Source organism: Bombina bombina, chromosome 4 (genome assembly GCF_027579735.1).
Source record: "Bombina bombina isolate aBomBom1 chromosome 4, aBomBom1.pri, whole genome shotgun sequence".
NCBI lineage: Eukaryota > Metazoa > Chordata > Amphibia > Anura > Bombinatoridae > Bombina > Bombina bombina.
In genome coordinates this window covers 713915701-713942713 of record NC_069502.1, presented here as the reverse complement: position 1 = coordinate 713942713, position 27013 = coordinate 713915701, and the positions used below count along the sequence as shown (strand labels likewise).

Below are 27013 nucleotides of genomic sequence, written 5' to 3'. Positions count from 1 at the left end.
CTCCATCAAGAAAATCTTAATGGAGATCGAGTCTACAACCATCCCCCAAAAACATACCCTGGTTTTTGGCACCAAGGAGCGGTTTTCCAGATATACCTTCCACCCGTAGGAACGTATAACTGACAACAGAGTCCGTATGGGATCTTGCTAAATGAAAAGATGGCGTCTGAACCAAGATATCGTCCAGGTACTGCACTACAATTCCCTTAGATCTGACCCCCGCCAAAAGAGCTCCTAGAACCTTTGTAAAGATTTGAGGAGCAGTGGCAAGGCCAAAATGAAGGGCTACAAATTTAAAGTGTTTGTCCAGAAAGGCAAACCGCAGGAATTGGTAATGTTCCCTGTGAATAGGAACATGAAGGTATGCGTCCTTCAGGTCTATGGTAGTCATGAATTGACCCTCCTGAACCAAAGGGAGAATAGAACGGATAGTCTCCATTTTGAAGGACGGGACCTTGAGAAATTTATTGAGACACTTGAGGTCCAAAATGGGTCAAAAAGTTCCCTCTTTTTTGGGAACCACGAATAGGTTGGAATAGAATCCTTGACCCTGTTCCGCCAGAGGAACTGGGACAATCACTCATACAGAAGCTAGATCCTTTATGCAGTTTAAGAAAGCCTCTCTCTTTACCCGGTTTACAGATAACCTTGACAGGAGAAATCTGCCCGGGGGGATGACAAGATTTAAATCCTATCCTGTATCCCTGGGAGACCACGTCCACTGCCCAAAGATCATCGCGAATCCAAGCCTGCTGAAAGAAGGAAAGCCTGCCCCCCACTTGATCCAAGACTGGATTTGGGGCTGCCCCTTCATGCTGACAGACTCAGACGAAGGTTTGTTAGATTGTTTACCATTATTCTATGGCTGACTAGACCTCCATTAGGTCTTGGATTGATCAGCCTTGTAAGAAGAAGAAGATGATTTTGTCCTTGTTGCAGGGAAAAGTACCCATTAAAGGATTATATCTTCAGACACCATCTTCACACATCCTCCTGGTGTACAAGACAAAGAATGACTGGGGGGTTTATGGGAAGTGTGAGTGATACTTATCAGCTCTGCTGGGGTGTTCTTTGCCTCCTCCTGGTGGCCAGGAGTTGAATTACCACTAGTAATTAGAATGGATTTGTGGACTCTCCATGCCATTGGAAAGAAAAAGTAGTTTACCATCTGACATATATTACAGGTTAATAACATAACATAAATTAAAGGAAAAAAAGATGGTTTGTTATTTTTTATTTTTTTCTTCCACACATTCTGTAAAAACAGCACATTTAACCATAAAAAACACTTAACCAAGTATGTTGTGAGATTACGAAAAACATGTTAAAGTGGATTTATATGGATATATTTTTGGCATACAATAATGATTGTTAAAACGTATAATGTTTTTAGCTAGCTGATCATTGTAATGAACCGACACAGAGAGGAAGAATGATGATTACAATACCATACCTGGGTAAAATGTTTAAAAACTCTATATTTCATCTTTTTTGTGTAAACATTTCTCTGGACCACATATAATGCACCAGATTATGTAATTATCAACCAAGATTTATTTATAGCAGTAGAAATTGTCAGCTCTGACAAACATTTTACCCAAATATATGCATTAAGTAAACCCAATGGCTTAAATGGACACTAAACCCAATTTTTTTTTATTTAATGATTCAGATAGAGCATACAATTTTAAGCAACTTTCTAATTTACTCCTATTATCAATTTTTCTTTGTTCCCTTGCTATCTTTATTTAAAATGCAAGAATGCTTGGTTTATGCTTCCTTATTGGTTTGCTAAATGTAGCCACCAATAAGCAAGAGCTATCCAGGGTGCTGAACCTAAAATGGAATGGCTCCTAAGCTTTAAATTCCTGCTTTTAAAATAAAGATAGCAAGAGAATTTAGAAAATGTGATAGGAGGAGTAAATTAGAAAGTTGCTTAAAACGGCATGTTCTATCTGAATCATGAAAGAAGAAAATTGGGTTTAGTATATCTTATATTAAAGAGCATATATAAAGTAGTATGCTTATAGTATTATTTTATTTTGTATAAATTGTACTTTTAAGAAACCCCCATCTTCAGATTGTAACCTAATCACACAACCAGTTAACTCATCTTTTCCTCATCTCATCATCTTATATGCACATAAACGAAAAAAAAAAAGTATGCATACTAATGATTATATGCTTTATAATGTAAGACAATTACACCCTTGTGAATGTGGTCCTTTAAGAAGGGAATGTTCATTTTAAAATTCCACTTTACATAAAGAAATAACAATCTGCGCATTTGTACAAGTCACCGAGGAGCTTCACAATTCTCAGTTAAACCAGAGTTTTCACTTTTCTCTCTATCAGATAAGTCACCAAAATATTTATCTGTGGAGCCTTCAGTGGTAGAGAACTGAAATAATACTTCTGTTTCAAAGTCTGGTAAATCTGTTCCACTGGAAGACCAGCTTCCCTGGGTTTGAAGTGGTTGATTAATGTAGGTTTGGGGTTCATTGGTTTGTTGAATATCTAATACCATATCTGAAAATGGAGGTTCAGACTGTGTCTGTGTTGTAGATCCTCCACTTAGGCTATTGTTATTGTTGGTGTTTGAAGCTGGATGTGTTTGTAATAAGCTGTTACTGCTTTGCAACACCTGCAGGTGGAAAGCAGCAGGAGCAGATTTCTTTCTTCTTGGAGGAACCTTGGGGGCATGGCTATTGGTTGATATTTCATCACTCATAGTGTTGTTCTGAGAAGGTGATGGAATTTCATCAGTCGTTGTACTTTCTTGAGATTTTGTAGGTTTAGAAGGTGGTATGTTTCTTGGCTTGGGCACTGGTGGTACTCTTTGAGGATTAACTACTGCAGTTTGTTTGGAGATACTGGCATCCAAAAATGGCTCCAGATTAGTTGTTGAAGGAATCAATGGGACTGATCCAAAGTCAATAAAATCTGTGTTTCCTACTGAGTTACCAACACTTAGATTTTCTGAGAACATGATGCCATCAATAGTGTTTAATATTGGCAGTGAATGATCTGTTGCAGGGTTTAGTGAATGCAAAGTATGCATTTGAGGCACTAGACTAGGTGTTAAACAGACATTTTGAGAGTTCATACCAGCTTTAAGTGATGGAGAGACACTTCCAGAGTCCATTAAACCAACATGACTCTCCTTTGTTGGTATCAAGGGAATTTTTGGAGGAGGCCTTGATGGGATCACAGAATTCAAATTATCGGCATTCGACAGAGGTTTAGGTACTACTGGGATTCTTGGAGCACTTAAGACATCTGCACTTGTTTTTTGTGATTCATTAGTCTTCTGTTCAACATTTAAAGACTTAGGGATATAAAAACACAAAAAATAATGTTATGGAGAATATTTAAAAATTTAATAATTTAGAAAACAAATTCTGAAAATGTGTACTTTCCTAGATAATTAGTTATCTACCAGTACATAAAAATATGTTAAAAATTGTCAATTAAAATAACATCTCATGCCAATGTTTAAGATATCTTACTTTATCAACTAATATATAACCAGCTTATCTGTCAATTCAGAATGTGTATATAGAACACATTTGCACTTGCTCTGAAAGTACAACGAACTCAATAAGTTTATGTCAAGCTTTTAGCATATAAAGTGACACTATAAATAACTGAAAGTGAACAAGTACAGTGTAGCATGTACTCTGCACTATGTAATGAACAGAATATGGTAGGGCTTTAAAAATCATATAATATATTCAAGTCAAGTTCAACAGTTAGGAGCAGTGTTACTGTTCTCTAATGATCAACTCCTGTAGATAAGCTCATGGGAGAAGCGGTCTTCTACTTTTGTACTCATTTGTTTTGTGTAGTCATTACGCGTCTGCATTTCTTTATTGCCATGAATCAACTTCATAGAAATGGAAAGTTTCCATAATCTACTTAATTCTATTCTATGAGTGACAAATGTTAACATATCATTTATTTTTGCTGTGAGGAGTAACAGATATGTATATAAAATAACAGAAATTCAAGTTAATAGAATAGGAAAAGTAGAATTGATTAACCTAAAATATAGGCAAAGTTCACAGCTAGTTTAGCTTAGACATTTCAATTTTCAGTTTTTTATTCTGACAAACTACTATGTAAAATAAAAGATACAAAGCAATTAAACTGACTTACAGGTTCTGATATCATGCCAGATCTTTGTAGGCGAAAAGACTTTTTAAAGCTGGGGACCTTTGGTGGAGGTCTGTGGGGTACAGGAACAACCTCTGATTCTTGCTCCTGTTCTTGCAAAACTTTGACAGACAAAGATATGGAATCCGCTTTTGGAAAACTTGGATTTCGATGTAGACCAGTTTTGGGTGTATCTTCTTTATTTTCTAAAATATAATATTTCTTAGTAAATATTACATACTTAAGTTACAAGTTACTTAGCAACACTTTCTGTAATCTGAAAGTTCACAACAAGTTTCCACTACTGATGGTTTTATAACCTAATAAGGTTTGAGAAGAACCTATACAAGGCCATGATCGTCTAATCATTTCCCAATGTTCTTTCACACAAACTCACAAGGGGCCTTCTTTAGAGCCTCCCTTAGAATTATTGCATATAGTTCTTTGTCTGAAAAAAGAAGCCCTGCCTTAACAAGACATTGGAACACAATTTAGTCATTTATATTCATATATAAGAGAAGCATCCAAACATGTTGAATTTATTTAACAGTTAAGTAAAGGCTTTTTTTTTAATGAAATTGAAACTAATACAGCTGCATCCACTGTGTACTTCCTGCTTATTCTCATTGACTGATATCCACTTCCTACTAATGCTCATTGGCTGATAGGCACTTCCTGTTAATGCTAACTGGTTCACAATGAACTCCTGCTAATGCTTAATAGGCATTATTAGGAAGCACCTATAAGCTAATAAACATTAGTAAGAATTATAAAACATATATATTAGTTTAAATGCAAGTTTAGACAGATTTTACTTATTTGTTTCCAGCCAAGATTAGCTAGTAGTGTAAGAATGGTAACTCCCAGCTGGGTGGGTTATAGAAACCCCTATAGAATAGATATGCTAAGGAATTGTGCCCCATAAGCTTCTCCTAATGGTCTATAGTAGTTGTGCCAGTGGTAGTTTTAAAGGGACAATAAAGTCAAAATTAAACTTTAATAATTCAGATAGAACATGCAATTTTAAACAACTTTACAATGTATTTCTATGATCTAAATTGCTTTGTTCTCTCTTTGCATCTTTTGTTAAAAAGCATACTTGGGTAGGCTCAGGGGTAGAAATGCACTACTGCAAGCTAGCTGCTGATTGATTTTAGAGGTTTCACTCAGACTATGGTGTCCTTTATAGACTATTAACTTTTAGTAATATAACAAAAAAGCATTTTAATTGTATTACATTATTTCTCTCTGGCAGTGGTTTCTACTCTGTAAACAAAGTGTTGCCTCTATTCAAGGTAACTGTTCCTTTTTTCATGAAGTATTGCTGCAAACAGCTGATTGGTAGCTAAACATATATGACTCTTGTCGTTGGCTCACCAGAAGTGTTCAGCTGCTAGCATTCAGTTGTGTAGTGCTGTTCCTTTAACAAAGGATACAATAAGAATGAAGCAAATGTGATAATATAAGTAATAAGTAATGCTCCACTTGTAATCTAGTCTCAAATTAATGATAGACAATGTGATGTAATAAAAGCAAAGACCAACCTGAGAATAATATGCAGATATGTTTTTAAAACTGTATTAGTTTTTAAATAATAAAAAATAAGTGTTAGGTTTAGTGTACATAAAGTAAAGGGGTGTCTCAATGTTGTAACTTGGGTTTCTTCCCTGCTGAGGAGAATAAGGGATAGTTATTAATGGATCATTAGAATGTGCTGCCATGACCATGTGGAATATAGCAGTGTTAAAAGGATAGTCTAGGCAAAATTAGACTTTCATGATTCAGATAGAGCATACAATTTTAAGGGACTTTCTAATTTACTCCTATTAATTTTTCTTCATTCTCTTGGTATCTTTCTTTGAAAATGCAAGAATGTAAGCTTAGAAGCCGGCCCATTTTTTGTTAAGCACTTGGGTAGCGCTTGCTGATTGATGGCTACGTTTAAACACCAATCATCAAGCTTTACCCAGGTATTGAACCAAAAATGGTCCAGCTCCTAATTAATTTTGACTAGACTATCCCTTTAAGTCTGGAGCCTGCACTTCCACTTTTAACAGGAATTGGAAAGCCCACAACTTTCAGATTTAAAGGGGCATTAAACCTACATTTTTTTCTTTCATGAATCAGATAGACTATGCTATTTTAAACAACTTTCTAATTTACTTCTCTTGTCAAATTTTCTTCATTCCCTTGGTACCTTTGGTTGAAAAGCAGGGACATAAGCTTAGGAGCCTGCCCATTTCCAGAGCACTATAAAAACTGTATATTCTGTCTGAATCCCCAAACAATGTTTTGGGGTTTTATATCCCTACACCAAAACAAGAAAAAACTATTAATAAAAGTAAACTTTTTTTTTTACTATATATAATAAAACATTTATTAATACAATGTCAAAGTGTTTAATGTTCCTTTATAGTTCTAGTATTAGACAAATGGTGTGGCATGACCTCGAAATAGCATGGGTAAAGCTAACATTTAAAAAATGGCTGGGGATTGTCTTATTACCTAGTGCTAAAAGGCTCTGAAAAAGTGCGGAAAAGATCAAATAATTAAAATTACATTAAAACTAGTTCTTGCTTTTGAGTAAAAACATAATTTATGCTTACCAGATAAATTTAGTTCTTTCTTTGTGGTGAGAGTCCACGATCCATTACTCATGGGAATTACTCTTTCTTACCACTAGGAGGAGGCAAAGATCCCAAAACCCCAAGAGCTGTATAAAACTCCTCCCATCTAACACATACCTTAGTCTAATGTATAACCAAGCAAAATGAGGTAAGAAAAATGAATAAGAACCATATAAGAAGCAGGGAACAAATGTGTGCTAAAGAAAATACTAAACCCAAAAACAAATGGCAAGGTCTTGTTAGAGTCCATAATCCATTACTCCTGGGAACTAATACCCAAGCTGAGGAGTTCATGAGTAATAACATAAAGGGATGGATGTAAAAAACATATTTTTTCACTGAGAAAATTAATCCACAGCTGCACAAAAACCCAACAAGGGCAATTCAGTTCCTCCTGGATATCCCTGGATCGCGACCCTTATCTGGGTAGCTTGCAATTGAGTCTGGACGCCATGAGATCTATTTCCGGCGTCCCACATCTGCGGCAGATCTCCATAAACATCCCCTGGATCAAAAACGTCTGTCTGCTCAGAAAATCCGCTTCCCAGTTGTCCACACCCGGTATGTGGATCACTAAGAGCTAACAATTGTGAATCTCTGCCCATTCCAGAATCCGAGATACTTAACTCATTGCTAGGGAGCTTCTCGTCTCCCACCTGGTGGTTTATGTAAGCCACCGAGGTAATGTTGTCTGATTGGAATCTGATGAATTGGGATGACCCCAGAGGGGGCCAAGCCCTCAGAGCGTTGAATATTGCTCGAAGTTCCAAAAATTTATAGGTAGACTCAATTCCTTTTAAGTCCATCTGCCTTGTTCCCTTCTGGCACCCCAAACAGCTCCCCATCCTGATAGACTCGCATCCATGGTTACAGTCTCCCAGGATGGTCTCAGGAAGGATGTCCCCTGAGACAACTGCCCCGGTCGAATCCACCAAGACAGGGACTCCCTCACCGGTCTGTCCAGAGATATCTGTTGGGACAAATCTGAATGATCGTCATTCCATTGTCTCAACATGCACAGCTGAAGAGGTCTGAGATGGAACCTGGCGAATGAAATGACATCTATGCTGGATACCATGAGCCCGATTACCTCCATACACTTGGCCACAGATGCCCTGGAGGATGTCTGCAGCGCTAGATAGTTGGACGCCAGCTTGCAATGTCTCTGGTCTGTCAACAATACCTTCATTGCTGAAGAATCTATTATCGTACCCAGGAACTCCACCCTGTTGGTGGGGGCCAATGAACTCTCTCCTTCGTTTATCTTCCACCCGTGGGACCGAAAGAGAAGGAAAAGAGCTCTTGTGTGATCCACCACCAGACTGTAGGATGAAGCCTGAACCAGGATATCGTCCAGATACGGTGCCACTGCAATCCCTCTGGGTCTCGCTACTGCGAGAAGAGCTCCCAAAACCTTTGTAAAGACTCTTGGGGCGGTCACCAGACCAAATGGAAGGGCCACAAACTGGAAGTGCTGATCCAGGAAGGCGAACCTTAGAAATTTGAAGTGATCCTTGTGGATTGGAATATGAAGGTAAGCATCCTTCAGGTCTATAGTAGACATGAATTGCCCCACTTGAACCAGGGGCAAAACTGACCTGATCATCTCCATCTTGAACAATGGAACTGACAGAAACTTGTTTAGGGCCTTTAGGTCCAGAATTGGACGAAACGTGCCCTCCTTTTTGGGGACCACAAAAAGGTTTGAATAATACCCCAGACCTCTTTCTGCCGGAGGGACTGGGATGATTACTCTGGGAGATGAGAGATCCCTCACACACCCCAGGAAGGTGTCTCTCTTTTCTGGTCTAGAAGAGATGTTTGACAGGAGGAACCTGCCTCTGGGCAGATACGATTTGAAACCTATCCTGTACCCCTGAGTGACGACCTCCAGGACCCAAGGATCTGTAACATCTCCCCTCCAGGCCTCCGCAAAAAGAGATAGTCTGCCCCCTACCTGGTCCAAGGACGGGTCGGGGGCCGCCCCTTCATGCCGACTTTGACTTGGCTGGCTTTTTGTTCTGCTTGGACTTGTTCCAAGAGTTTGCTGGCTTCCATGGTCCCTTGGATTGCTCAGATTTTGTAGGAAGGTTGCTGGCGCTGAGACTTGTCCGCACGAAAGGGACAAAAAGTAGATCCCTTAGGTTTGGCTTTCTTATCCTGAGGAAAGAAGGCACCCTTGCCACCCGTGACTGTAGATATGAAAGAATCCAGGCCCGGGCCAAACAAAACCTTCCCCTTGAATGGTAGGGAAAGCAAGCGAAACTTAGACGTCATGTCAGCAGACAATGATTTTAGCCACAGAGCCCTGCGGGCTAAAACAGAAAACCCTGATGTCTTAGCATTCAGGCAAATAATGTGCATGTTAGAATCACAAATGAAAGACTGATCTACCCTTAGGGCTTTGATTCGATCCAGAATCTCATTGAGGGGAGACTCCACCTCGACCATTGCTGATAGTGTGTCATACCATCACTGCTGCCGGTTGGAACACGAACCGCGTCAGTTGGAACATCTTCTGCAACATGGACTCCATCTTTTTATCCATTGGTTCCTTAAAAGAGGAGCTATTCTCAAGCGGAATGGTTGTTCTTTTAGCGAGCGTGGAGATAGCACCATGCACCTTTGGGACGGTTCCCCACAGTTCAAGCTGCGCGTCCGGAACGGGGAAAAGCTTCTTAAGAGAAGACGAGGGAGAAAAGGGCTAACCCAGTTTCTCCCATTCATTCTTAATAATGTTTGCCATTTTGATAAGGACCGGGAAGAGCACTACCCTGTCCTTGTAAACCCTATCCAGTTTAGGGATTGAAGGTTCCTCCGGGAGTTTCAGTTACGGAACCTCCAGCGTAGCAAGCACTTCCTTCAGCGAAAGCGCAAATGTTCCATCTTAAATTTGAAATCTGTTTCCTCCGTGGACGGAGGCCTAGAAGTAGCTGATTCCGACCCAGAAGCGACATCCTCCGATAAGTCAGAGTCGTCCTCCTCAGCGGATAATCTGAGAAATCCAGCTGAGTCGAAGACCCCTAAGACGGATAGCAGTGCTGTACCATCCACTTGCGCTTAGTAGGCCGAGGCATCGCATTTATGGCCGCAGATACCGCCGTCTGCAACTGATCGGCGAAGTCTGGAGGCCAAAGGGCCCCTCCCGCGGGAGGATTAGTAGTGCCCTGGGGAACTGCATGTGTAATTGGAGATCGAACGCACCTCGCAGTACTTTATTCTTTTTCTTTTTCGATATAGCAATATTGTCAAAGCATGTGGAACAGAGTTGTGTCGGCGGTTCGACTGGAACCTCCTCACAGTATACAGCAGTGACATGCATTCATTGGAGGCAGGTGAGGCAGTGCCTCCTCTGGCCAACTTGGGAATAACATGCTTTTTTATATAAAAAAAAATAAAATAAAAAATAAATGTTTTTTTTTTCTTCTTCTTTTTTTTTTTCCATATGAAAAGGTGACCCCCCTACCCCTCCACCAAATTATGTTTGTTATTGCGATTTATTGTTTTTAAAAAAAAACGTTATATTAAGTTACTACATTCATATTGCGCAAGAAGGTAGAGGCCAGCTGTCCTTCCATTGCGCAATATGAAAGCAATAGTCTGTTATGTTATGGGCTGCTTTAGAGACTGCCACCCAGTGGGGAATAATAGCTAATGCAGCAGTCTCTATTGCAGCCCATAACTGCTCCCACCGGAGGCTTTACTGTTCTAGCCTCGGGAGCCCTCAGCCCTGCCTACCCGCCCCTCAGGCAATCAGACATCAGTATGTCTGAGTCTCTAGGCTGAGTTGCCGGGCGGGAAATAGTTGCGCAGCCGCATTGGTGGTCAGGAGTTGTTGTGCAGTGACTGTCACGTGCGACCGGCATCCACTAGTCAGAGCAGAGAATTGAACTGAAGACGACGGATGTGCTTGTGCTGCATGCAGTTCTCCCTCTCAGCGTGACCCAGCCCAGGCCTTGTGTGAGGAGTGAGACTGTTGGAGTGTGGAGTCAGTCAAGTGTCGGTGAGTGTGTCAGGAGGAGTCAGACGTCAGGAGCACTACTAGGAGCCGGAGCTTAGCGGGTCTGTTATTTTTAGTCAGCGCATCGGGCCAGCTGTATAGTCACAGCCCGGCCCGACCGCGCCATAGCACTAAGTGCAGCTCGCTCCTGTGACAGGAGCGAGCTGCACTTAGTGCTATGGCGCGGTCGGGCCAGGCTGTGACTATACAGCTGGCCCGATGCGCTGACTAAAAATAACAGACCCGCTCAGCAGAGAGCAGAGAGCGGGTCTGTAAAAGCGCTGTATTTTAGCAAATTAAACTGTAAAAAATGCTTTTATGGCTATAGCACCTAAATAATGTTATATAATTCTGCACTATGTGCAGAATTATATAACATTATTTTTAAGGTTTACTGTCCCTTTAAGTAGCTGCCGCTGCATTTCCTCCCTTTCTACTCATCATCACACACAGACACAGTGAGTTCAGTGAACAACAGCAGAAATGAATGATGATGATCATGTCTGATCTGAAGTTCTGAACTGATTTTTTGACACTGACAAGTTTCGTGGACCAGGCTGGTTCAGTGACAAGTTTAGCAGGCAGTCCACTGGGCACCCGGCAGTCACTGGCACTGAGAACTAGGAAATGGATTCTGAATCCTTTTTGCTGCGTCACATCACATTACTAACATAACAGTTACAGCAGCACTGCCACTCATCACTCATGATGGGATTAAGTAAAAAATGAGGACGTTGCAAAATTGCAAAATATACCTGCTTGAATGTGTGTGTGGGAACAACAAGGTGACCTTATTAACACTATGAAATGGGGGGAAATAAATTAAAACATAACTTTTAATAATATGCAGATAATATCTGCATATTAAAAGTAATGTTTTAATTTTTTCCCCCCTTTCATATAGTGTTAATAAGGTCACCTTGTTCCCACACACATATTCTTAATATGGCTTGAATATGTGTGTGGGAACAAGGTGACTTTATTAATACTATATGAAAGGGGGAAAAATAAATTAAAACATAACTGAATATGCAGATAAAGATCAAAAATGGAATCACTTTATTAAAAACACACTTAGGATTAAATAACCTGAGAATGTCTAAATAGCAGAATTGACAATGACATTTCTGCTATAGTCATTCTCAGGTTATTTATACAGTTTTATATTTACTGAATAATGAAGGAATCTAAAAGCATAATTTGCAGCATTAAAGTAAAAAACAGAATTTATGTTTACCTGATAAATTACTTTCTCCAACGGTGTGTCCGGTCCACGGCGTCATCCTTACTTGTGGGATATTCTCTTCCCCAACAGGAAATGGCAAAGAGCCCAGCAAAGCTGGTCACATGATCCCTCCTAGGCTCCGCCTACCCCAGTCATTCGACCGACGTTAAGGAGGAATATTTGCATAGGAGAAACCATATGGTACCGTGGTGACTGTAGTTAAAGAAAATAAATTATCAGACCTGATTAAAAAAACCAGGGCGGGCCGTGGACCGGACACACCGTTGGAGAAAGTAATTTATCAGGTAAACATAAATTCTGTTTTCTCCAACATAGGTGTGTCCGGTCCACGGCGTCATCCTTACTTGTGGGAACCAATACCAAAGCTTTAGGACACGGATGAAGGGAGGGAGCAAATCAGGTCACCTAAATGGAAGGCACCACGGCTTGCAAAACCTTTCTCCCAAAAATAGCCTCAGAAGAAGCAAAAGTATCAAACTTGTAAAATTTGGTAAAAGTGTGCAGTGAAGACCAAGTCGCTGCCCTACATATCTGATCAACAGAAGCCTCGTTCTTGAAGGCCCATGTGGAAGCCACAGCCCTAGTGGAATGAGCTGTGAGTCTTTCGGGAGGCTGCCGTCCGGCAGTCTCGTAAGCCAATCTGATGATGCTTTTAATCCAAAAAGAGAGAGAGGTAGAAGTTGCTTTTTGACCTCTCCTTTTACCGGAATAAACAACAAACAAGGAAGATGTTTGTCTAAAATCCTTTGTAGCATCTAAATAGAATTTTAGAGCGCGAACAACATCCAAATTGTGCAACAAACGTTCCTTCTTTGAAACTGGTTTCGGACACAGAGAAGGTACGATAATCTCCTGGTTAATGTTTTTGTTAGAAACAACTTTTGGAAGAAAACCAGGTTTAGTACGTAAAACCACCTTATCTGCATGGAACACCAGATAAGGAGGAGAACACTGCAGAGCAGATAATTCTGAAACTCTTCTAGCAGAAGAAATTGCAACTAAAAACAAAACTTTCCAAGATAATAACTTAATATCAACGGAATGCAAGGGTTCAAACGGAACCCCCTGAAGAACTGAAAGAACTAAATTGAGACTCCAAGGAGGAGTCAAAGGTTTGTAAACAGGCTTAATTCTAACCAGAGCCTGAACAAAGGCTTGAACATCTGGCACAGCGGCCAGCTTTTTGTGAAGTAACACAGACAAGGCAGAAATCTGTCCCTTCAGGGAACTTGCAGATAATCCTTTTTCCAATCCTTCTTGAAGGAAGGATAGAATCCTAGGAATCTTAACCTTGTCCCAAGGGAATCCTTTAGATTCACACCAACAGATATATTTTTTCCAAATTTTGTGGTAAATCTTTCTAGTTACAGGCTTTCTGGCCTGAACAAGAGTATCGATAACAGAATCTGAGAATCCTCGCTTCGATAAGATCAAGCGTTCAATCTCCAAGCAGTCAGCTGGAGTGAAACCAGATTCGGATGTTCGAACGGACCCTGAACAAGAAGGTCTCGTCTCAAAGGTAGCTTCCAAGGAGGAGCCGATGACATATTCACCAGATCTGCGTACCAAGTCCTGCGTGGCCACGCAGGAGCTATCAAGATCACCGACGCCCTCTCCTGATTGATCCTGGCTACCAGCCTGGGGATGAGAGGAAACGGCGGGAACACATAAGCTAGTTTGAAGGTCCAAGGTGCTACTAGTGCATCCACTAGAGCCGCCTTGGGATCCCTGGATCTGGACCCGTAGCAAGGAACTTTGAAGTTCTGACGAGAGGCCATCAGATCCATGTCTGGAATGCCCCACAGCTGAGTGACTTGGGCAAAGATTTCCGGATGGAGTTCCCACTCCCCCGGATGCAATGTCTGACGACTCAGAAAATCCGCTTCCCAATTTTCCACTCCTGGGATGTGGATAGCAGACAGGTGGCAGGAGTGAGACTCCGCCCATAGAATGATTTTGGTCACTTCTTCCATCGCCAGGGAACTCCTTGTTCCCCCCTGATGGTTGATGTACGCAACAGTTGTCATGTTGTCTGATTGAAACCGTATGAACTTGGCCCTCGCTAGCTGAGGCCAAGCCTTGAGAGCATTGAATATCGCTCTCAGTTCCAGAATATTTATCGGTAGAAGAGATTCTTCCCGAGACCAAAGACCCTGAGCTTTCAGGGATCCCCAGACCGCGCCCCAGCCCATCAGACTGGCGTCGGTCGTGACAATGACCCACTCTGGTCTGCGGAATGTCATCCCTCGTGACAGGTTGTCCAGGGACAGCCACCAACGGAGTGAGTCTCTGGTCCTCTGATTTACTTGTATCTTCGGAGACAAGTCTGTATAGTCCCCATTCCACTGACTGAGCATGCACAGTTGTAATGGTCTTAGATGAATGCGTGCAAAAGGAACTATGTCCATTGCCGCTACCATCAACCCGATCACTTCCATGCACTGAGCTATGGAAGGAAGAGGAACGGAATGAAGTATCCGACAAGAGTCTAGAAGTTTTGTTTTTCTGGCCTCTGTCAGAAAAATCCTCATTTCTAAGGAGTCTATTATTGTTCCCAAGAAGGGAACCCTTGTTGACGGAGATAGAGAACTCTTTTCCACGTTCACTTTCCATCCGTGAGATCTGAGAAAGGCCAGGACAATGTCCGTGTGAGCCTTTGCTTGAGGAAGGGACGACGCTTGAATCAGAATGTCGTCCAAGTAAGGTACTACAGCAATGCCCCTTGGTCTTAGCACAGCTAGAAGGGACCCTAGTACCTTTGTGAAAATCCTTGGAGCAGTGGCTAATCCGAAAGGAAGCGCCACGAACTGGTAATGTTTGTCCAGGAATGCGAACCTCAGGAACCGATGATGTTCCTTGTGGATAGGAATATGTAGATACGCATCCTTTAAATCCACCGTGGTCATGAATTGACCTTCCTGGATGGAAGGAAGAATAGTTCGAATGGTTTCCATCTTGAACGATGGAACCTTGAGAAACTTGTTTAAGATCTTGAGATCTAAGATTGGTCTGAAAGTTCCCTCTTTTTTGGGAACTATAAACAGATTGGAGTAGAACCCCATCCCTTGTTCTCTTAATGGAACGGGATGAATCACTCCCATTTTTAACAGGTCTTCTACACAATGTAAGAATACCTGTCTTTTTATGTGGTCTGAAGACAACTGAGACCTGTGGAACCTCCCCCTTGGGGGAAGTCCCTTGAATTCCAGAAGATAACCTTGGGAGACTATTTCTAGCGCCCAAGGATCCAGAACATCTCTTGCCCAAGCCTGAGCGAAGAGAGAGAGTCTGCCCCCCACCAGATCCGGTCCCGGATCGGGGGCCAACATTTCATGCTGTCTTGGTAGCAGTGGCAGGTTTCTTGGCCTGCTTTCCCTTGTTCCAGCCTTGCATTGGTCTCCAAGCTGGCTTGGCTTGAGAAGTATTACCCTCTTGCTTAGAGGACGTAGCACTTTGGGCTGGTCCGTTTCTACGAAAGGGACGAAAATTAGGTTTATTTTTTGCCTTGAAAGGCCGATCCTGAGGAAGGGCGTGGCCCTTACCCCCAGTGATATCCGAGATAATCTCTTTCAAGTCAGGGCCAAACAGCGTTTTCCCCTTGAAAGGAATGTTAAGTAGCTTGTTCTTGGAAGACGCATCAGCCGACCAAGATTTCAACCAAAGCGCTCTGCGCGCCACAATAGCAAACCCAGAATTCTTAGCCGCTAACCTAGCCAATTGCAAAGTGGCGTCTAGGGTGAAAGAATTAGCCAATTTGAGAGCATTGATTCTGTCCATAATCTCCTCATAAGGAGGAGAATCACTGTCGACCGCCTTTATCAGCTCATCGAACCAGAAACATGCGGCTGTAGCGACAGGGACAATGCATGAAATTGGTTGTAGAAGGTAACCCTGCTGAACAAACATCTTTTTAAGCAAACCTTCTAATTTTTTATCCATAGGATCTTTGAAAGCACAACTATCCTCTATGGGTATAGTGGTGCGTTTGTTTAAAGTGGAAACCGCTCCCTCGACCTTGGGGACTGTCTGCCATAAGTCCTTTCTGGGGTCGACCATAGGAAACAATTTTTTAAATATGGGGGGAGGGACGAAAGGAATACCGGGCCTTTCCCATTCTTTATTAACAATGTCCGCCACCCGCTTGGGTATAGGAAAAGCTTCTGGGAGCCCCGGCACCTCTAGGAACTTGTCCATTTTACATAGTTTCTCTGGGATGACCAACTTGTCACAATCATCCAGAGTGGATAATACCTCCTTAAGCAGAATGCGGAGATGTTCCAACTTAAATTTAAATGCAATCACATCAGGTTCAGCTTGTTGAGAAATGTTCCCTGAATCAGTAATTTCTCCCTCAGACAAAACCTCCCTGGCCCCATCAGACTGAGTTAGGGGCCCTTCAGAAATATTAATATCAGCGTCGTCATGCTCTTCAGTATCTAAAACAGAGCAGTCGCGCTTACGCTGATAAGTGTTCATTTTGGCTAAAATGTTTTTGACAGAATTATCCATTACAGCCGTTAATTGTTGCATAGTAAGGAGTATTGGCGCGCTAGATGTACTAGGGGCCTCCTGAGTGGGCAAGACTCGTGTAGACGAAGGAGGGAATGATGCAGTACCATGCTTACTCCCCTCACTTGAGGAATCATCTTGGGCATCATTGTCATTGTCACATAAATCACATTTATTTAAATGAATAGGAATTCTGGCTTCCCCACATTCAGAACACAGTCTATCTGGTAGTTCAGACATGTTAAACAGGCATAAACTTGATAACAAGTACAAAAAAACGTTTTAAAATAAAACCGTTACTGTCACTTTAAATTTTAAACTGAACACACTTTATTACTGCAAATGCGAAAAAACATGAAGGAATTGTTCAAAATTCACCAAATTTTAACCACAGTGTCTTAAAGCCTTAAAAGTATTGCACACCAAATTTGGAAGCTTTAACCCTTAAAATAACGGAACCGGAGCCGTTTTGAACTTTAACCCCTTTACAGTCCCTGGTATCTGCTTTGCTGAGACCCAACCAAGCCCCAAGGGGAATACGATACCAAATGACGCCTTCAGAAAGTCTTTTCTAAGTATCAGAGCTCCTCTCACATGCGACTGCATGCCATGCCTCTCAAAAACAAGTGCGCAACACCGGCGCGAAAATGAGGCTCTGCCTATGCTTTGGGAAAGCCCCTAAAGAATAAGGAGTCTAAAACAGTGCCTGCCGATATTATTATATCAAAATACCCAGATAAAATGATTCCTCAAGGCTAAATATGTGTTAATAATCAATCGATTTAGCCCAAAAAAAGTCTACAGTCTTAATAAGCCCTTTTTGAAGCCCTTATTTACAATCGTAATAAACATGGCTTACCGGATCCCAGAGGGAAAATGACAGCTTCCAGCATTACATCGTCTTGTTAGAATGTGTCATACCTCAAGCAGCAAGAGACTGCTCACTGTTCCCCCAACTGAAGTTAATTGCTCTCAACAGTCCTGTGTGGAACAGCCATGGATTTTAGTGACGGTTGCTAAAATCATTTTCCTCATACAAACAGAAATCTTCATCTCTTTTCTGTTTCTGAGTAAATAGTACATACCAGCACTATTTCAAAATAACAAACTCTTGATTGAATAATAAAAACTACAGTTAAACACTAAAAAAACTCTAAGCCATCTCCGTGGAGATGTTGCCTGTACAACGGCAAAGAGAATGACTGGGGTAGGCGGAGCCTAGGAGGGATCATGTGACCAGCTTTGCTGGGCTCTTTGCCATTTCCTGTTGGGGAAGAGAATATCCCACAAGTAAGGATGACGCCGTGGACCGGACACACCTATGTTGGAGAAAGTATGTTTTTAAACATATTTTAATGGGCCTGGATTTCTAGATCTCATAATCAGAGCAAGCATTTTGGTATCTGGCAAGAGTTTCTGTCAAAATCCTTTAGACTAAAATCAGATGTTTACTAAGTTGACCAGTTTTCCAACACACCATTTAAAGGGAGATGAAACCCATATGTTTTCTTTTATGATTTAGAAAGAGCAGGCAATTTTAAATAACTTTCCAATTTACATCTAATATCTGATTTTCTTCATTCTTTTGATATTCTTTGTTGAAAAGCATATCTAAATATGCTCAGTAGCTACTGAGCATATTTAGATATGCTTTTCAACAAAGGATATCTGATTTTCTTTATTCTTTTGCTATCCTTTGTTGAAAATCATATCTAAATATGCTCAGTAGCTAATGAGCATATTTAGATATGCTTTTCAACAAAGGATATCAAAAGAATAAAGAAAATCAGATATCCTTTGTTGAAAATCATATCTAAATATGCTCAGTAGCTACTCAGCATATTTAGATATGCTTTTCAACAAAGGATATCAAAAGAATAAAGAAAATCAGATATCCTTTGTTGAAAATCATATCTAAATAGGCTCAGTAGCTAGTGAGCATATCTAGATATGCTTTTCAACAAAGGATATCAAAAGAATGAAGAAAATCAGATATCCTTTGTTGAAAATCATATCTAAATATGCTCAGTAGATACTGATTGGTGGCTGCATATAGATACCTCATGCAATTGGCTCGCCCATGTGCAATTGCTATTTCTTCAACAAAGGATATCTAAAGAATGAAGGCGTATCCGATTCCTAGCCACTGCCTCACCAGCCTCTGAAGTCACCGCACATCACTGGTATACAGAGTTAATAGGTTTAGATAAAGAGGGAGTATCCTCTAACATAGTTGATCAAATTATTAAATGGCACCTTTATATCCCAATGGCCAGGGAACTCACCACCTCCTATGACCCAGACTACAAGAAACCACTTTTGTCTCCTACAAACGCAGGTCGAGAAAGAGGAAGTTACAGAGGCCACACCCGGTCACATGGAGTGCCATTCAGGACCGTCCCTGCACTTGAGAGAGACGCGCCAAAAATAAGTCCCCTTCATTCTCTCTCTAACTGTTCCATACTGACAGAGCCTCATCTCACACAAGTGCAGCAGAAACACAATAAACAATATTATGCATAATAAAATCCCCCCTGTTCCATAACCGCCTTCCGAGGGTATTACCCTAGATTCTATACAGATAACAGGAGTCACACTGTGACCCTGTCTTCTTGCGTTATCACATATATATATATAATGAAACAATCTTACCAGAATCAACGCCGTGGAACAGGAACACGGCCCTTCAAGTGTGACAGGTTAGTAGCGTCGCTCCTAACATGGACTTGAGAGAAGAAAAGCAGGCAGCTAAACTGGTCAACGCTGATTGCTTAAGGAGCTGTTAATATGAGTCGGGATGGTTTCGCAGAAGAACTTTCCCTGCATCTCTGGACTCTAACTTTCACCCATGCTCTCACTGAGAGGCTGACAGGACTACTTGAAACTTCAGTCCCATTGTGAAGAGTACTATCCTCCATAAGAGACTACTCCGAATCTTCCGACACTTCTCTGACAACCTCCTGTGACGAAAAGGCAAAGAATGATTGGGGGATGAGGGGAGTGGGGAAGGTATTTAAGCCTTTGGCTGGGGTGTCGTTGCCTCCTCTTGGTGGCCAGGTTCTTATTTCCCACAAGTGATGAATGGAGCAGTGGACTCTCCTCGCATTAAGATGGAAATTGATAATAGGAGTAAATTAGAAAGTTGCTTAAAATTGCATGCTCTATCTGAATCACGAAAGAAAAAATTTGGGTTCAGTGTCCCTTTAACCAAACCCCTATGTTGTATTTCTTAAATTTAGGGAGACTGACCAAATCCCTTTGTTTAAAGCACACCACCCTGCTCAGTGTAATTACACCCAGACAGTGTAATTGAGCAATATATAAAAAGTCAGGGAGCTTCATTCTATGCAGTCTTGATTTGAGGCATAGTACTGCAGTGTTGGAATTCTATTTTGGTATATTAGAATCGAATGATTTAGCCCAGTAAGGCTAAAATTTATAGTGTTAGGACCAGTCTATCTTGCGACACCTTGTAAGTGGTGACTGGCTGAGCAGAATATGGCCATATTGTGTGACTAACATGCCTATTTTATACAAAAGTATAAAGTTTTTTGCAGGCATTTTTTGCAGCATTTTATAATATGGTTATTACATTAGTTTGGATGTGCGCCAATACTTTGCTTTTTGTTTTGTATTTACTTTGGTCATTTTGGCAGCACTCCCACAATATGTGTACTAATATATAAGATGGTCTGGGCCTGCATGAGTGCATGAGTGTTGCCGGCACTGGGGAGCTACAGTTCATTGAGGGAACCATGAATGCCAACATGTACTGTGACATTCTGAAGCAGAGCATGATCTCCTCCCTTCGGAGACTGGGCCGCAGGGCAGTTTTCCAACATGATAATGACCCCAAGACGACCACTGCCTTGCTAAAGAAGCTGAGGGTAAAGGTGATGAACTGGCCAAGCATGTCTCCAGACCTAAACCCTTTTGAGCATCTGTGGGGCATCCTCAAACAGAAGATGGGGGAGCGCAAGGTCTCTAACATCCACCAGCTCCATGATGTGGTCATGTAGGAGAGGAAGAGAATTCCAGTGGCAACCTGTGAAGCTCTGGTGAACTCCATGTCCAAGAAGGTTAAGGCAATGCTGGAAAATAATGGTGGCCAGACAAAATATTGACACTTTGGGCCCAATTTGGACATTTCCACTAAGGGGTGTACTCACTTTTGTTGCCAACGGTTTAGACATTAATGGCTGTGTATTGAGTTATTTTAAAGGGACAGCAAATTTACTCACATGAAAAGATATAATAAAATATTTACAAAAATGTGAGTGGTGTACTCACTTTTGTGAGATACACTATATATATATATATATATATATATATATATATATATATATATATATATATATATATATATATATATATATATAGGTAATAGAAGACAGCACTCACTGGTCTTAAGCGAAGCAACAACAGCTTTAATTAAGTGAAGTTTCGGGGACAGCTCCCCTTCATCAGAACAACCTTAAGACCAGTGAATGCTGTCTTCTATTACCTATAACTTAACCTGTATTCTGCACCCTGGCAACGATATATCTGTTTGTGAGAGTGCACCTATCAATGCAATTATATATATATATATATATATATATGTATAGGTGCATACACACACAGACATGCATAGGTGCATACACACACACACATAGATGCATGCATACACACACATGTACATGCATAGATGCATACATACTCACACATAGACATGCATATATGCATACACACACACACTCATACACAGACATGCATAGATGCATACACACACAGACATGCATAGATGCATACATAGGCACACACACTCTCACACACAGACATGCATAGATGCATACACACACACACACACACACACACAGACATGCATACATGCACACACACACAGACATGCATAGCTGCACACACACACAATACTTAATATGTATGTGCACATTTTTTATGTGTGTGTGCGTGCGTATGGATATATACAGGTGTCTGAATATATGTAAAAAAAGATTCTAGGCACCTAACAAATCTGGCTCCTAGATTTTTGAGCTGGCTCCTAGATTTTGAACACATTTGTCAAGCCCTGATCTAATCTATGTTCATCTTACTCGCTGTGCCTGGGGCTGTGGAGAGGGGAGGAACTTGCATCACCTAATGTCATGTAACCTTGCAAGTCTTTTTCTACTCACTGACTGGGTATCTAGTGTTACTCATTTGGAACAAGCCTTGGCATACATGATATCTCATCTAACATATTCTTTTGGTTCTCAAGGCATAAGCAATGCTGGTCTCAACTATTTGTGGACTCTATGAGAGAGGTGAGAGGTGTTGGCTGAGAGAACATAATTTCATTGGAGCCAGTTACTTTCAAACAGTTCCTAAACTTTGTAGATGGCTGCTATGGTATTGTTAACTATTTAAGTTTTATTTTAAGTTTATAACTTTCATTTAGTGTTGATCTGTTAAACCACCTCTTTATAGCAATGATAAGCTAAATTCATAGCCCAAAGATACTATCCTGCTTAGCCTAGTATTCAATGGTAATTTTGACAGGTGTATTTAGTAGGAACAATATCGTTCAAACAGAGGATTTATACTAATGGGCAAACTGTATTTTAATTTGGTTATACTGAATCACCAGTATTGGAAGCAATATGCAGGTATAATCAAAATAAATGTATTCACACATATACATCTTTGGTTTTGATTGTTGTTTTTCTTTCTTAAGCAGATTTATTAGTATCAATTTCCCTGGCAGTCTAGACATGATATGAAAGTATAGCTAATACATTCTTAATATGGAGTGTCACTAATTTAGTTTGATTAGGCTATTATATCAGCCTGCTCGGCCCCCATGTATCAAAAGGCATGTGGACAGCTTCTCAACTTGAAAAGTTGTCCGCATGTCTTTGCCACATACATCTGTTTGTCCGCTCTGCTGAGTGGGTCATTTCCGTCCCTTCACTTGCATGACCAATCGTGTGAGAGGACTGTCAATTACAGAGAGTGAGCAAGCTCTCTGTAATTTCTCTTAGCCACCTCAGAGGTGGCGAAGAGTGTATGAAGCAGCGGTGTAATGACTGCTGCTTCTTACATTGCGGGAAGCAGGCTTGCATGCGTGAACCTGCCCCGCAAAGGCTTCAAAGCAGCTTCTGCTGCATCGTACATGGAGCCCCTTGTCTGTTTTAGTATCTAAGACAATCCCAGTAATACCTATACTTTTTGCTAACACAGGCAAACTATAAAGGAAATAACCAATAAGTATTTACTTCAGACCAGGCAGAAATATTATCTGTCAATTGCAAACAAATATGCATTGTTCTCTAGTTATAGTACAATACCAATTATTAGCTATTTGCATGTTGTAAATTTATTGTTAGTTAAACTAATTCTCATTTAGTTTTATGTGAGATTTAATATTTTATGAGAGACAATTATTTTTTCAGTAGGATATGGAAAGTGATATGTTGCTTATAACAAATATGCTTGCATTCTAACGATATGCTTGTATTCAAATAGATTTTTGTTCGACCATTCTAACAAACATTGTTGAAATTTTTCATTGTTATAATTTTATTTTCAGTACGAGATGGAAATTTGTGTGCACTTTGCGTCAAACATACTGATATTCCCCTGGTTTTAAGGACCTGTGTATTGCCCATTCTGATGTGTCACTGTTCTGCATTCATGTGCAAGTATCACAATAAAAATAATTCGAAAAATTAATGCACACTCCTGAGCCTACCTCAATATGCTCTCATGTAATGGAGCTAAGTTTCAACAAAGGATACCAAGAGAACATTGTAAGTTTGATACTGTCACAGTACCCACCGTTCCATGCAGACAGCCAGGCGTGGTCGCTCCTTCAGGGGCAAGCGCGGGACTTGAACCTGGGTCCTCTCTTACAGGCCCATTTATCAAGCTCCGTATGGAGCTTGAAGGGCCGTGTTTCTGGCGAGTCTTCAGACTCGCCAGAAACACAACTTATTATGCTTGTGACCACAGCTCTGTTCATCGTTTACCTGCACCTCTGGCTTCCTTTGATCTCTGCAATACCTTGACTACTCTCTTGGATTTACTCTTGTTTGTACAGCATACTTGGATCCTTGGTTTTTGCACACAGCCCCTGTGCATTTATTCACAGTCCAGGTTGTTTTCTTACCTGATCACTTTGGGCTTTGATACCTGTAAGGGTGAGCACATAGCTCTGATACAGACTCCAATCCAGGTAAGACCTTTACATAAGAACTGACCATTATGGAGCCCACAGAGATGAACAGGATGCTCACTGCCCTGACCCAGCAAGTATCCAACTTGTCTCAGACTGTTCTGGATTTGCAGCAGGACTTTTGTGCTCTTAAAGGTATGGTAAACCCAGCCCCCAGAATCAGCGTATTGTGAACTTTTTGTATTATTAACCGAGAGATTCGATGGTAGCCGATAGATTCCTTCTCGTTTAAGGTGGATTGTGAGCTGTTGTTTGCCTTAAAGCCTCATAAGTATGCCACTGACTTCATCATGGTCTGCTCAGCCATCAACCTGCTTTCTGGGAAGATAAAAAAATGGGCACACCAGATGCTCCTGGCTAAGAGTCCTGTCCTAGACAAATGGGGGGCTTTCATAACAGCCATGGCCACTCAGTTTACTACCACAAGGCAAACTTAGCCCTAGATTTAGAGTTTTGTCGGTAACGACCCGCGTAGCTAACGCTGGCTTTTTCTGGCCGCACCTTTTAAATACCTCTGGTATTGAGAATTCACAAAATGGCTGCGTTAGGCTCCAAAAAGGGAGCGTACAGGCATATTTACCGCCACTGCAACTCTCGATACCAGAGTTGCTTACGGACACGGCCAGCTTCAAAAACGTGCTCGTGCACGATTCCCCCATAGAAAACAATGGGGCTGTTTGAGCTGAAAAAAAACCGAACACCTGCAAAAAAGCCGCATTCAGCTCCTAACGCAGCCCCATTGTTTCCTATGGGGAAATACTTCCTAAGTCTGCACCTAACACTCTAACATGTACCCCGAGTCTAAACACCCCTAACCTTATACTTATTAACCCCTAATCTGCCGCCCCCGCTATCGCTGACCCCTGCATATTATTTTTAACCCCTAATCTGCCGCTCCGTACACCCCTGCCACCTACATTATCCCTATGTACCCCTAATCTGCTGCCCTCACATCGCCGACCCCTATATTATATTTATTAACCCCTAATCTGCTGCCCCCAACGTCGCCTCCACCTAACTACACTTATTAACCCCTAATCTACCGACCGGATCCAATCAGCCAATCAGATTGAGCTCGCATTCTATTGGCTGTTCCGATCAGCCAATGTGAATTCTCAATACCAGAGGTATTTAAAAGGTGCGGCCAGAAAAAAGCCAGCGTTAGCTACGCGGGTCGTTACCGACAAAACTCTAAATCTAGGGCTTGAATTTTCCTACCTTAATTCCGATTGGCTGATAGAATCCTATCAGCCAATTGGAATTCGAGGGACGCCATCTTGGATGACGTCCCTTAAAGGAACCGTCATTCGTCGGGAAGTCGTCGGAAGAAGAAGATGGGTCCGCGGTGGAGGTCTTCAAGATGGAGCCGGTCCTCATCGGATGAAGATAGAAGATGCCGCTTGGAAGAAGATGGTTGCCGGTCCGGATCTACTCTTCTTCCCGGATAGGATGAAGACTTTGGACCCTCTTCTGGACTTCTTCAGCCGTCGGATGATGGATGTCTAGCCCCCGCTTGGGCTTGGATGAAGATTTCAGAGCCTGGAACGATCGGTGATACCTGGCATGGTGAAGACAAGGTAGGAAGATCTTCAGGGGCTTAATGTTAGGTTTATTTAAGGGGGGTTTGGGTTAGATTAGGGGTATGTGGGTGGTGGGTTGTAATGTTGGGGGGGGGGGTATTGTATGTTTTTTTTTACAGGCAAAAGAGCTGAATTCTTTGGGGCATGCCCCGCAAAGGGCCCTGTTCAGGGCTGGTAAGGTAAAAGAGCTTTGAACTTTTGTAATTTAGAATAGGGCATTTTTTTATTTTGGGGGTCTTTGTTATTTTATTAGGGGGCTTAGAGTAGGTGTAATTAGTTTAAAATTGTTGTAAGATTTTTCTTATGTTTGTAAATATTTTTTTATTTTTTGTAACTTAGTTCTTTTTATTTTTTGTACTTTAGTTAGTTTATTTAATTGTATTTATTTGTAGGAATTGTATTTAATGTATTTATTGATAGTGTAGTGTTAGGTTTAATTGTAGATAATAGTAGATATTGTATTTAATTAATTTATTGATAGTGTAGTGTTAGGTTTAATTGTAACTTAGGTTAGGATTTATTTTACAGGTAATTTTGTAATTATTTTAACTATTTTAGCTATTAAATAGTTCTTAACTATTTAATAGCTATTGTACCTGGTTAAAATAAATACAAAGTTGCCTGTAAAATAAATATAAATCCTAAAATAGCTATAATATAATTATAATTTATATTGTAGCTATATTAGGGTTTATTTTACAGGTAAGTATTTAGCTTTAAATAGGAATAATTTATTTAATAAGAGTTAATTTATTTAGTTAGATTTAAATTATATTTAACTTAGGGGGGTGTTAGTGTTAGGGTTAGACTTAGCTTTAGGGGTTAATCCATTTATTACAGTAGCTGCGAGATTAGGTCGGCAGATTAGGGGTTAATAATTGAAGTTAGGTGTCGGCGATGTTAGGGAGGGCAGATTAGGGGTTAATAAATATAATATAGGGGTCGGCGGTGTTAGGGGCAGCAGATTAGGGGTACATAGCTATAATGTAGGTGGCGGCGCTTTGCGGTCGGCAGATTAGGGGTTAATTATTGTAGGTAGCTGGCGGCGACGTTGTGGGGGGCAGGTTAGGGGTTAATAAATATAATATAGGGGTCGGCGGTGTTAGGGGCAGCAGATTAGGGATACATAAGTATAACGTAAGTGGCGGTCGGCAGATTAGGGGTTAAAAAAATGTAATCGAGTGGCGGCGATGTGGGGGGACCTCGGTTTAGGGGTACATAGGTATTTTATAGGTGTTAGTGTACTTTAGAGCAAAGTAGTTAAGAGCTTTATAAACCGGCGTTAGCCAAGAAAGCTCTTAACTACTGACTTTTTTCTGCGGCTGGAGTTTTGTCGTTAGATTTCTAACGCTCACTTCAGACACGACTCTAAATACCGGAGTTAGAAAGATCCCATTGAAAAGATAGGATACGCAATTGACGTAAGGGGATCTGCGGTATGGAAAAGTCGCGGCTGAAAAGTGAGCGTTAGACCCTTTCCTGACTGACTCCAAATACCGGCGGTAGCCTAAAACCAGCGTTAGGGGCCTCTAACGCTGGTTTTCACGGCTACCGCCAAACTCTAAATCTAGGTCTAAGGTTCCTAGGACTGGTCCACGTTCCCACAAATCACGGCTTCCTCGTGACTGGAATGCTTTTTACCAGTACTCACCCGCAAACCTTGATGCTCCTGATTAATCCTAT

The 27013-nt window shown here is 41.1% G+C and overlaps 1 protein-coding gene across 1 annotated transcript in view; it reads right to left on the bottom strand.

The window, feature by feature from the left end:
- Window positions 1-1219: 1219 nt before the first annotated feature.
- Window positions 1220-27013, bottom strand: part of SYNJ2 (synaptojanin 2) — a 621954-nt gene continuing 596160 nt past the window's right edge. The window contains exons 26-27 of the mRNA XM_053710913.1: window positions 4159-4361; window positions 1220-3328 (exon numbers count right to left, since the gene is read on the bottom strand). Coding sequence (XP_053566888.1) covers window positions 2297-3328; window positions 4159-4361 — 1235 coding nt within the window. The 3' untranslated portion in view covers window positions 1220-2296. The remainder of the gene's footprint in view (window positions 3329-4158; window positions 4362-27013) is intronic.